This window comes from Prionailurus viverrinus, chromosome X, assembly GCF_022837055.1.
Source record: "Prionailurus viverrinus isolate Anna chromosome X, UM_Priviv_1.0, whole genome shotgun sequence".
Taxonomy (NCBI): Eukaryota; Metazoa; Chordata; class Mammalia; order Carnivora; family Felidae; genus Prionailurus; species Prionailurus viverrinus.
Window position 1 is genome coordinate 65,047,231 of NC_062579.1, and position 12,873 is coordinate 65,060,103.

Genomic DNA, 12,873 nt, shown 5'->3' on the forward strand with positions numbered 1-12,873 from the left:
TTTCCCTGATGAGGAGCAACGTTGAGCATCTTTTCATGTGCCTGTTGGCCATCTGGATGTTTTCTTTAGAGAAGTGTCTGTTCATGTTTTCTGCCCATTTCTTCACTGGGTTATTTGGTTTTTGGGTGTGGCATTTGGTGGGCTCTTTATAGATTTTGGATACTAGCCCTTTGTCCGATATGTCATTTGCAAATATCTTTTCCCATATCATTGGTTGCCTTTTAATTTTGCTGGCTGTTTCCTTTGCAGTGCAGAAGCTTTCTATCTTGATGAGGTCCCAATAGTTCATTTTTACTTTTAATTCCCTTGCCTTTGGGGATGTGTCAAGTAAGAAATTGCTGCAGCTGAGGTCAAAGAGGTCTTTTCCTGATTTCTCCTATAGAGTTTTGATGGTTTCCTGTCTCACATTCAGGTCCTTTATCCATTTTGAATTTATTTTTGTGAATGGTGTGAGAAAGTGGTCTAGTTTCAACCTTCCGCATGTTCCTGTCCAGTTCTCCCAGCACCATTTGTTAAAGAGACTGTCTTTTTTCTATTGGATGTTCTTTCCTGCTTTGTCAAAGATGAGTTGGCCATACGTTTGTGGGTCTAGTTCTGGGGTTTCTATTCTATTCCCTTGGTCTATGTGTCTGTTTTTGTGCCAATACCATGCTGTCATGATGATTACAGCTTTGTAGTAGAGGCTAAAGTCTGGGATTGTGATGCCTCCTGCACTGGTCTTCTTATTCAATATTACTTTGGATATTCGGGACCTTTTGTGGTTCCATATGAATTTTAGGATTGCTTGTTCTAGTTTCGAGAATAATGCTGGTGCAATGTGTAGATAGCTTTGGGTAGTATAGACATTTTGACAATATTTATTCTTCCAATCCATGAGCAGGGAATGTTTTTCCATTTCTTTATACCTTCTTCAATTACCTTCATAAGCTTTCTATAGTTTTCAGCATATAGATCTTTTACATCTTTGGTTAGATTTATTCCTAGTTATTTTATGCTTCTTGGTGCAATTGTGAATGGGATAAGTTTCTTTATTTGTCTTTCTGTTGCTTCATTATTAGTGTATAAGAATGCAACTGATTTCTGTACATTGATTTTGTACCCTGCAACTTTGCTAAATTCATGTATCAGTTCTAGCAGACTTCTGGTGGAGTCTATCAGATTTTCCATGGGTAATATCATGTCATCTGCATAACGTGAAAGCTTGACTTCATCTTTGCCAATTGTGGTGCCTTTGTTTTCCTTTTGTTTTCTGATTGCTGATGCTAGAACTTCCAACACTATGTCAAACAACAGTGGTGAGAGTGGGCATCCCTGTCGTGTTCCTGATCTCTTGGAAAAAGCTCTCAGTTTTTCCGCATTGAGGATGATGTTAGCTGTGTGCTTTTCATAAATGGTTTTTATGATGTTTAAGTATGTTCCTTCTATCCTGACTTTCTGGAGGGTTTTTATTAAGAAACGTTGCTGAATTTTGTCAAATGTCTTTTCTGCATTGATTGACAGGATCATATGGTTCTTATCTTTTCTTTTATTATTGTGATGTATCACGTTGATTGATTTTTGACTGTTGAACCATCCCTGCACCCCAGGAATGAATCCCACTAGATCATGGTGAATAATTCTTTTTATATGCTGTTGAATTCGATTTGCTAGTATCTTATTGAGAATTTTTGCATCCATATTCATCAAGGATATTGGCCTGTAGTTCTCTTTTTTGGCTGGGGTCTGTCTGGTTTGGGAATCAAAGTAATACTGGCTTCATAGAATGAGTCTGGAAGTTTTCCTTCCCTTGCTATATTTTGGAACAGTTTGAGAAGGATATGTACTATCTCTGCTTTAAATGTCTGGTAGAACTCCCCTCGGAAGCCATCTGGTCCTGGACTCTTTTTTGTTGGGAGATGTTTGATAACTGATTCAATTTCTTCGCTGGTTATGGGTCTGTTCAAGTTTTCTATTTCTTCATGTTTGAGTTTTGGAAGTGTGTGGGTGCTTAGGAATTTGGCCATTTCTTCCAGGTTGTCCAGTTTGTTGGCATATAATTTTTCATAGTATTCCCTGATAATTGCTTGTATTTATGAGGGATTGGTGGTAATACTTCCATTTTCATTCATGATTTTATCTATTTGGGTCATCTCCCTTTTCTTTTTGTGAAGCCTGGCTAGAGGTTTATTCATTTTATTTATTTTTTCAGAAAACCAACTCTTGGTTTCATTGATTTGCTCTACAGTTTTTTTAGATTCTATATTCTTTATTTCTGCTCTGATCTTTATTATTTCTCTTCTTCTGCTGGGTTTACGCTGTTTTTGCTGTTGTTCTTCTAGTTCCTTTAGGTGTGATGTGAGATTTTGTATTTGGGATTTTTCTTGTTTCTTGAGATAGGCCTGGATTACAATGTATTTTCCTCTCAGACTTCCTTCACTGAGTCCTAAAGCATTTGGATTGCTGTATTTTCATATTCATTTGTTTCCATATATTTTTAAATTTCTTCTCTAATTGCCTGGTTGACCCGTTCATTCTTTTGTAGAGTGTCCTTTAACCTCCATGCTTTTGTAGTTTTTCCAGACTTTTTTCCTGTGGTTGATTTCAAGCTTTATAGCATTGTGGTCTGAAAGTATGCATGGTATGATTTCAACTCTTGTATACTTATGTAGGGCTGTTTTGTGACCCAGTATGTGATCTATCTTGGAGAATGTTGCATGTGCACTCGAGAAGAAAGTATATTCTGTTGCTTTGGGATGCAGAGTTCTAAATATATCTGTCAAGTCCATCTGATCCAATGTCTCATTCAGGGCCCTTGTTTCTTTATTGACCGTGTGTCTAGATGATGTATCCATTTCTGTACGTGGAGTGCTAAAAAGTCCCCTGCAATCACCACATTCTTATCAATAAGGTTGCTTATGTTTGTGAGTAATTGTTTTATATATTTGGGCCCTCCCGTATTTGGCGCATAGACATTTATAATTGTTAGCTCTTCCTGATGGATAGACCCTGTAATTATTATATAATGCTCTTCTTCATCTCTTGTTACAGCCTTTAATTTAAAGTCTAGTTTTTCTGATATAAGTATGGCTACTCCAGCTTTCTTTTGACTTCCAGTGGCATGATAAACAGTTCTCCAACCCCTCACTCTCAATCTGAAGGTGTCCTCAGGTTGAAATGAGTCTCTTGTAGACAGCAAATTGATGGGTCTTGTTTTTTTATCAATTCTGAGACCTTATGTCTTTTGGTTGGCGCATTTAGTCCATTTACATTCAGTGTTATTATAGAAAGATACGGGTTTAGAGTCATTGTGATGTCTGTATGTTTTATGCTTGTAGTGATGTCTCTGGTCCTTTGTCTCACAGGATCCCTCTTAGGATCTCTTGTAGGGCTGGTTTAGTGGTGACAAATTCCTTCAGGTTTTGTTTGTTTGGGAAGACCTTTATCTGTCCTTCTATTCTAAATGACAGACTTGCTGGATAAAGGATTCTCGGCTGCATATTTTTTCTGTTCATCACTTTGAAGATCTCCCTCCATTCTTTTCTGTCCTGCCAAGTTTCAGTAGAGAGATTGGTCATGAGTCTTATAGGTCTCCCTTTTTATGTTAGAGCACGTTTATCTCTAGCTGCTTTCAGAATTTTCTCTTTATCCTTGTATTTTGCCAGTTTCACTATGATATGTCGTGTGGAAGATCAATTCAAGTTACGTCTGAAAGGAGTTTCTGTGCCTGTTGGATTTCAATGCCTTTTTCCTTCCCCAGATCAGGGAAGTTCTCAGCTATTATTTCTTCAAGTACACCTTCAGCACCTTTCCTTCTCTCTTCCTCCTCTTGAATACCAGTTATACGTAGATTATTTCTCTTTGGTGCATCACTTAATTCTCTAATTTTCCCCTCATACTCTTGGATTTTTTTATCTCTCTTTTTCTCAGTTTCCTCTTTTTCCATAATTTTATCTTCTAGTTCACCTATTCTCTCCTCTGCCTCTTCAATCTGAGCCATGGTTGTCTCCATTTTATTTTGCAGGTCATTAATAACATTTTTTAGCTCCTCCTGACTGTTCCTTAGTCCCTTGATCTCTTTAGCAAGAGATTCTCTGCTGTCCTTTATACTGTTTTCAAGCCCAGTGATTAATTTTATGACTATTATTCTAAATTCACTTTCTGTTATATTGTTTAAATCCTTTTTGATGAGTTCATTAGCTTTTGTTATTTCCTGGATTTTTTTGAGGGGATTTCTTCCATTTCGTCAATTTGGATAGTCCCTGGAGTGGTGCGGGACTGCGGGGCACTTCCCCTGTGCTGTCTTGAATAACTTGCGTTGGTGGGCATGGCCGCAGTCAGACCTGATGTCTGCCCCCAACCCACTGCTGGGGCCACAGTCAGACTGGTATGTACCTTCTCTTCCCCTCTCCTAGGGGCAGGATTCACTGTGGGGTGGCGTGGCCCATCTGGGCTACTTGCACACTGCCAGACTTGTGGTGCTGGGGATCTGGTGTATTAGCTGGGATGGATCAGCAAGGTGCACAGGGGCGGGAGAGGCAGGCTCAGCTTGCTTTTCCTTTGGGGATCCGCAGAAGAACAGCATTGGGTTTTGCATGGTGCAAGCAAGTTCCCTGGCAGGAACTGGTTCCCTTTGGGATTTTGGCTGGAGGATGGGCGAGGGAGATGGCGCTGGTGAGCGCCTTTGTTCCCCGCCAAGCTGAGCTCTGTAGTCAGTGGCTCAACATCTCTCCCTCCTTTTGTCCTCCAGCCCTCCCGTTCTCTGAGCAGAGCTGTTAGCTTATAACCTTCCAAATGTCAAGTCCCGGTTGCTTTCAGAACACACTCTGTCTGGCCCCTCTGCTTTTTCCAGCCAGACTCAGGGCATCTGCTTGGCTGGCAGGCTGCCCCTCTGCCCCGGCTCCCTCCCGCCAGTCCGTGTAGTACCCACTGCCTTGCCGCCCTTCCTACCCTCTTCCGTGGGCCTCTCATCTGTGCTTGGCTCTGGAGACTCCATTCTGCTAGTCTTCTGGTGGTTTTCTGGGTTATTTAGGCAGGTGTAGGTGGAATCTAAGTGATCAGCAGGACGTGGTGATCCCAATGTCCTCCTAAGCCCTACTCCACCTTTCTTTGACATCCATTTGCATGATAAACATTTCTCAATTTCCTCACTTTCAATTTATAATTGTCTTAGGTCTGAAATATGTCTCTTGTAGGCACCACTAGATGGCTGTTCCTTTTTTTAATGCATTATCACATCCTATGTCATGTGATTGAAGCATTTAGTCCATTTACATTCAAAGTAATTGCTGATAGATATGTGTTTATTATCATTTTATTATTTGCTTTGTAATTGTTTCTGAAGACTTTCTTTGTTCCTTTCTTGTCTTTTTCAGTTTTGCGGTTTGCTGATTTTCTTTATATATTTGTATTTCTTTCTCTTTAATCTTTGCATATTTATTAGTTGTTCTGGATATATGGTTACCATTAGGTTTGCATATAACCCCTTCTGCATATAGCAGCCTATATTAAGTTGATGGTCATTCAAAGTTGAACTCATTTTTTATCCTTATCTTTCCCATGTTTAGGTATGTGTTGTTATAGTTTATATCGTTTATTTTGTGAGTTCTTTGACTTTTTTGCAGAAATATTCATTTTTTACTAGTTTTGTATTTCCTACATTTATACTGTCACTTTTGGCCTCTCCTTTCTACTGAAAGAGTCGCCTTTAGTATTTTTTGCAGGGCTGGTTTTGTGGTTATGAACTCATTTAGTTTTTGTTTGGGAAACTATTTATCTCTCTTTCCATTCTGTATGATAGCCTTACTGAATGGAATATTTTGGGCTGCAGTTTTTTCCCATTCAGCACATTGAATATATCATGCCACTTTCTTCTGGTTTCCCAAGTTTCTGTTGAGAAATCTCCTGCTAGCCTTATGGGTTTTCCCTAGTAAGTTGCTGTCTTCTTTTGTCTTGATGTTTTTAAGATTCTTTCTTCACCACTATATTTCCCCAATTTGATTACAATATATTTTGGTGTAGGGTGTGCTTTTTTGATTTTGATAGGATTTCTCTGTGCCTCCTTGATCTTGATGTCTGTTTGCTTCCCCAAATTAGGGAAGTTTTCAGCTATTATTTCTTCAAATAAATTTCCTGCTCCCTTTTCTCTCTTTTCTTATGGAACTCCTATTGTACAAATGTTATTATATTTGATAGGGTCACTGAGTTCCCCAAGTCTTTTCTCATTTTGCATATTTTTTCTGTCTTTTTTTTTCAGCTTGATTAATATCCATTGCTCTCTCTATGTAATTAACTCATATCTCTCCTTCCAGCCTGCTGTTCATCCCATCAGGCGTGTTTCTCATATTGTGCTTGAGTCCTTTATCTCTGCTCTGTTGTTCCTTATCTCTGTGTTAAGGGTGTCACTCATGTCTTCCACTCTTTTCTCAAGTCCAGTGAGTATCCTTATGATCATAGCTTTATATTCTCTATCAGGCATGTTACATATATCTGTTTCACTTAGATACCTGGCTGTGGCCTTGTCTCATTCTTTCATTTGGGATAAATTTCTCTGTCTACTCATTTTGTCAGCTCCTCTGTCTGTTTCTTTGTGTTAAGAAAGGCATTTATGTCTTCTGCTCTGGAAGGTCAAGACTTTATGAAGAAGAATCCTGGAATTCCCTGCAGTGCAGTGTCCTCTGTTTAGCAGAAGCTAGCACTTCAGGAGAGTATTCTATGTGTATTGCTTTTGTCCTGCTGTTGTGTCTGAGTCCCTTTTCCTTTCAGTGCAATAATTTGCACTGTCTCTCTGTCTGTTGTAGGCTGTGCTTGCTCTCTGTGGTGTTAATGGGACCCAAGAAGGCCAGCTTTGAGCGGGTATGCATGTGGGGGAATTTGGCTGTGGGGCAGCATTGTTGGCAAAATTTGTGCTGCGCCACTAGTCCTTTGCTGGATCCCTCCAAGCACTGTAGCTGTTGAGGTTCTGTACACCATTGTCACTGTGGGTATGAGGTTGTGTCCTGAGCTTGGCAATGGCTGGGCACAGCTGGGCATGGCATAGTGATTTGGGTTGTTGCTAAGACGTGACTTGGCACAGTGCATGGTGGCAGTTGTGCACCTGGTAGCTACATGTAGTGAATGTGCAGCTTTAACAAAAATTTCCCTGAGCCCAGAGCTGAGGCTAACAGGCTTGGAGTAGATCAGTCCCCAGAAGAAATCATGTGCTGGTGTATTGCTAGTATGTTAGGTAGAAAGTGTCTGTGCCACCTATCCTCCTGCAGTTGGCATTGTGTTTATGCTAGGGGGAAGGTGAGGAAAATAGCACCTTCCAGCTCCCTCATTTTCATACTCCAATATCAGTATGAACAGATCTCTCTCCCCTTTCCCTCAGTATTGTGTAAGCTGCTATTTTAATGTTGCCTTTTTGGAGGCTGGTGTCTCTTTAAGGGCAGTGACCCTGTTGTTACACATATTTTCTTGAAGTAAAGGTGAAGGTTTTGATGAGGCTTCCCTAAACCACTTCATACTCAGTTTCTAAGACATGCCTTGTTGCCATGCTATCCAGTTTTTTTTTCCTCTTTATTAGAAGGATTGCTTCAGAAAGCAAGTGTGATCTGGTTCAATAAAGTGTGCTTACTCTAGTATTATGGGATGAATTGTGTCTCTCCAAAATTCATTTGTTGAAGTACTAACCATCATTACCTCACAATGGTCCATATTTGGAGATAGCATCTTTAAAAGTGTGTTTAAATCAAAATGAGAGCCCTAATCCAATATGACTGGTATCCTTATAAAAAGAAAATTTTTGACATACAAAGAGTTACTAGGGATGTGTGCACACAAAGGAAAGACCATATAAGGAAACAGTGAGAAGGTGGCTACTTGTAAGTTAAGAAGAAAGGCCTCAGGATAATCCAAACCTGCTGACATTTTGATCTTGGACCTTTAGCCTCTAAAACTGCAAGAAAATAAATTTGGTTGGTAAACTGCCCATTCTGTGTTGTCTTAGTCCTTTTGGACTGCCATAACAAAAATCCATAATAAAAATATCATAGACTAGAAGATTCAGTGTCTGGTGAAGCCCGTTTTCTTGTTCATGTGTCCTCCCATGGCATAAGGGGTCTCAGGAGCTGTTTGTCATCTATTTTATAAAGGCATTTATCCCATTCATGACCTAATCACTTCCTAAGGGCTCCATCTCCCAATATGATCACATTGGAGATTAAGATTAAACATATGAATTTGGGGGAACACAAGCATTCAGTCTATAATATGTCATCTTTTGTTATGGCAACACTAGCACACTAATATAGATAGATAGATAGATAGATAATAGAAAAAAGAAAGTGGATATTCAAGCCCTCCCCCAACACAGTGATAAAAATGTTTGACCCTAGAATAGATTGATAAAAATAATGTTTTAGCTTTAAAGGCAGTGGATGTTAAAATCAGATGTACTAAATGAGCAAAGGGAGGGAAGGAGGGAGGGAGGGAGGGAGGGAGGGAGAGAGAGAGAAATAGACATAGATAACAAACCAGAGGAGAGGTAGGTGAGGGAAATAGGGGATTCAGATTAAATAGTACACTTACCATGATGAAAATAAAATAAATAAAAATAAAATAAAAGGTATATTAAGTTTTAGTCTAATATTATATACATCACATATTTCAAATATAAAAAGTGTCCTACACTCACTTCATATACAGTTGCCTTAGGGAAGCAGGATAATTTCTTATAGCTATATTCAGTGAAGATGGGAATAGCTGGTAACCACCTTCCTATCATTTTTAACACAATAATTAAAAAGAAGAGAGTTGTTGGGAAACATTCATCTAAAACTGTCAACAAAGCATACACTTGGATTTCTTTAATAAGGTTTAAAAAAACATTTCTATTCAAATTTATTTGAAATATGTGCGTGTCACAAGTGCACTCCTTAATCCCCATCACCTATTTAACCCATGCCCTCACTGCCCCCTGCCCCAACTCCATAACCACCACCACCTTCTTCTCTATAATTAAGAGTCTCTTTTTTTTGGATTTTTTCTCTATTTTTCCCTTTGTTAATTTGTTTTTGTCATGATATATCACATCTTTATCCATTCATCAATCAGTGGACACTTGGACTGTTTCCATAATTTGGCTATAGATAAAGCTGCTATAAACATCAGGTACATGTATCCCTTTGAAATAGTATTTTTGTATTCTTTGGGATAAATACCCAGTAGTGTGATTCTTGGATAATAGGGTAGTTCTATTCTTTTAATTTTTTAAAGTTTTAAAATTTATTTTGAGAGAGAGAACACAAACGGAGGAGGGGTAGAGAAAGAGGGAGAGAATCCCAAGCAGGCTCTGAACCATCAGTCCAGATGGGGCTCGATACCATGAAACACAAGATCATGACCTGGACCAAGATCAAGAGCCAGACACTTAACTGACGGAGCCACCAAACCGCCCCTATTTTTAATAATTTGTGGAACCTTCATACTGTTTCTTAGAGTGGCTGAACTAATTTGCATTTCCACCAACAGTACGAGGATTCCTTTTTTCTCTGCATACTCACCAACACTTTTTTTTTGTTTCCTGTGGTTTTGATTTTAGCCATTCTGACAGGTGTGTGGTGATATCTCATTGTGGTTTTGATTTGCATTTACCTCTTGATGAGTGATATTGAGCATCTTTTCATTTGTCTGCTGGCTATCTGGATGTCTACTTTGGAGAAAAGTGTCTTCATGTCTTCTGCCCATTTGTAATTGTATTATTTGTTTTAGGGGGTATTGAGTTGTAATATACCATTCAATATTAAATGTGGACTAAGAGATTTTCAATTTATAAAATATTGGCATAAATTTAATCCTAATATTGATGTATATTGTTGTTGCTGTGATTGTACTATACCATGTTAATATCATTGATATAATTTAGTGTCTTATACATCTACCTTTCTTTGTCAGTGTTTTGCTAATCATTTTACAATGTGCAGTTCTGGAATAATAAGGTAATTTATACCTTGGACATAGTATTAAAATGATGGAGTGGTTCTGGTTTTGCTCAACAATTGATCTCTCAAGTTTTTGCATTTTCTGGTATTAATTCTGTTTATTGGTGCAATGTTTTTGTAAAGAATTGTCACTGTTGCAATGTGGTTTCTTGAATTATTTATTAAAATCCTTCCCTTCACTTCACCATTCCTGTTCATTAAAGCATAACAATATCTTATTGATCATAATTGGAATTTCAAATTTGTTAATGTAAGATTCTATCAATGCATCAATCATAAATTACCTCCCTGCTCCTAGGCAGTAACTTTACAGCAGCAAACATCTGGATGAAAAGAGAGAACCATTGGGGTAATCATATGAGTGTGGTATGTTTTCAACGAATACACCAAGCTTCAACATGATCAGGAAAATGCTTTCAGGTCCATTAAGCCATTGATATCATATTCAACCAAATTTCCTACCTTCTAAGCTTCCATGCATGCTAACTGAATGGCTTATATCAAAAACAGAACAATTAGCTACTTATTTCTTCCCCATTTGATTAAAAATGCTTCATTCATATAGGCAGGGACAGGTACCCCTCAGGGTTTATATACACTGCTGGAGAATCTGGTTTTGTTTTGTTTTTTAATGAAACTTATCTAGTTGGAAACTGGCCAAGACTCTCACTTTAGGATTAGAGATTTACTTCAGCCACAAGGGAGCTTGAAGAGTCCTGAGGAGGAGATTCCCAAAGCTGGGTAAGAGTAGATGAGTGCATAGAAAGGTTAAAAAAGAAACCTTTCAGAGATTCTAGCAGATAGTTTGCTTAAATAGATTTTAAATCTTCAGGAAGAATACCAATTGGATCTGAAAACATAGAGTAATACAAATAGAGATACTAATGTCACAATCCCAGAATGGGAATGGTAGTAGAACCACTTACCCCTGAATAAATTAACCAAATCAAGCAAATATATGGGGCAGCCCATACATTTTCTTTTCTAAAGCCAGATAGTTTGCTACTGCAGCGATTGGAATTCAACCCTTACTCCTCTTTTTGAAGCATTGTGCTTAAAAGGATGCCCTAGAAATAATTCTGTGGTTGTTTTGCATATGACTTTAAGCAATGGTTCTGTCTCCACAGTATTCTAAGTCCAAGATTAAGTAGCTATGTTGTTGCAGATCATTATAATAATATAGTAGTCTGCACTTTACACACACTTTTCTTCATTCTCTAGTGTGGAAGATCCAAGTAGAGTACAGTTTCAAAATGGAGGCCATGGTTTTATGTTTTATTCAGTTTTTTTTTTGTACAAAAGCCTGCTGTGTATGAAGAGATTAGCCTCTGTAAGACCAGATCTGAGAATAAAGTAACTGATCGCTTTTTTACCACATATTTTTGCATGTTATCATGCTCTTATTAATGAGTGTATTCTTTGTGAGTTAATAACAACTATTCTTCATTAAAACTTTATACGTGTATGGTAAAGCATTGGAATGGGAGGCAGTAGTGGTCAGTTAATGGCTTTCAACATATTAGCACTTTCGATAGCGCTAATTCATTATGATCCCAGATTTGTTTAGATTGCTTGTAAATAGACCATTAGTAAGTGTTTAGTCTTCTCAGAGGCAGCTAAAATCCTAGGTTATTTAAGTTTTTGAAATCATTATTAAAATGAGTTATCTATGCTAATCATAATTTCCTAAGAAGTAAGACTAATAAATTAAACTCTAAAAAGGGAATTTTCACAAAGCCTTCTCATGGAAAGTTGTCAAATTTCAGTCTGTTCATACAAATGTTTTTCAGGTGAAAGTGAATCCTCCTGGGATAAGGATAAGTTGCAGTCTCCTCTTGCTGCTCCTGGACCCCAACATGGACTTACTCATGCAGCCCTGTCTAACCAGCCAGGTCTTGAGGGTGCTTCTACCCTCAATCCACTGCAGCAGAACAACCTACTGACCAATAGTATGTATGATGTAATTTCAAAACTTGGTGTTTTGAAAAAAAAAAAACACGCAAGACCAATTGGACACTTTTGGCTAGCAGGGCTAGTATATTTTTCTTCAATAAGGTTTAACAGTTTGAAGTTAGAAGGGTAAATAGGGATTCATTTGAAAGCGTGGGATTTATAGAGATAGATCAAGAGGCTATGTAGCAGAGTAATTAAGAAAGTTGGCTATAGTCACATAAACTTAGGTTTGAAATCCAAATCTTTTGAATTCCATATTACTGTTTGACTTTGGAGGTTTCACCTAACTTTTACAGGTCTCAGTGTTCACAACTATAAAGTAGGAAAATAACATATACCCATTTAGTAAGGTTATTGTGAAAGTTAAAAATAATAAAAGAAGCTTTTAACAGTGACTTGTATATAGTAATTACTGCATAAATTGTAAGTATTATTACTCAGCAATCAAACTACAGCTAATGGATACAAATTCAGGTTTAGATGATGATTTTAGGAACTTCAAAAACTCAAAACTTTTTCTGCAGAAAAATGACTGATATACATTACTGGACTAAAATTTTACTTTACTTGTAAGCAGGAATGTGAAAGAAAACTTACATTATTCCTTTCCTTGAGATATTCGTTCTCTCACTAAACCCTAAGATTAAAACAACAGAATAGAGGAATTCTTAGATATTTTAACACAATATTATAAATCTTAATGAAATTCATCAGTTATGAAGCATATAAAATAAGTTATAGGGTCTTACTTTAAAGATATTATAAACTCAAATGTGAAAGGTCCCATTAAATAGAATGTTAAGCAAAGGTAAATAAATAAATGCAAGAAAAGTTATAAATATCTTATGAGAAGTAAAAAAAAAAGTTTGATTAAAGTAGACTTATTTCATAAAGTAGAGGAACTTATAAGACTTCTGGTTTCTGGTCTGACATTTAAAGAGTTTAGAAGTTGTTACTCCTCCTC

General features: G+C 37.6%; 1 protein-coding gene across 1 annotated transcript in view; it reads left to right on the plus strand.

Annotated features, from left to right (window-relative positions):
- DACH2 (dachshund family transcription factor 2) overlaps positions 1–12,873 on the plus strand; it is an 813,312-nt gene that overhangs the window by 679,858 nt on the left and 120,581 nt on the right. Inside the window, exon 5 of the mRNA XM_047843260.1 lies at positions 11,747–11,905. Within this exon, the coding sequence (XP_047699216.1) occupies positions 11,747–11,905 (159 nt within the window). The remainder of the gene's footprint in view (positions 1–11,746; positions 11,906–12,873) is intronic.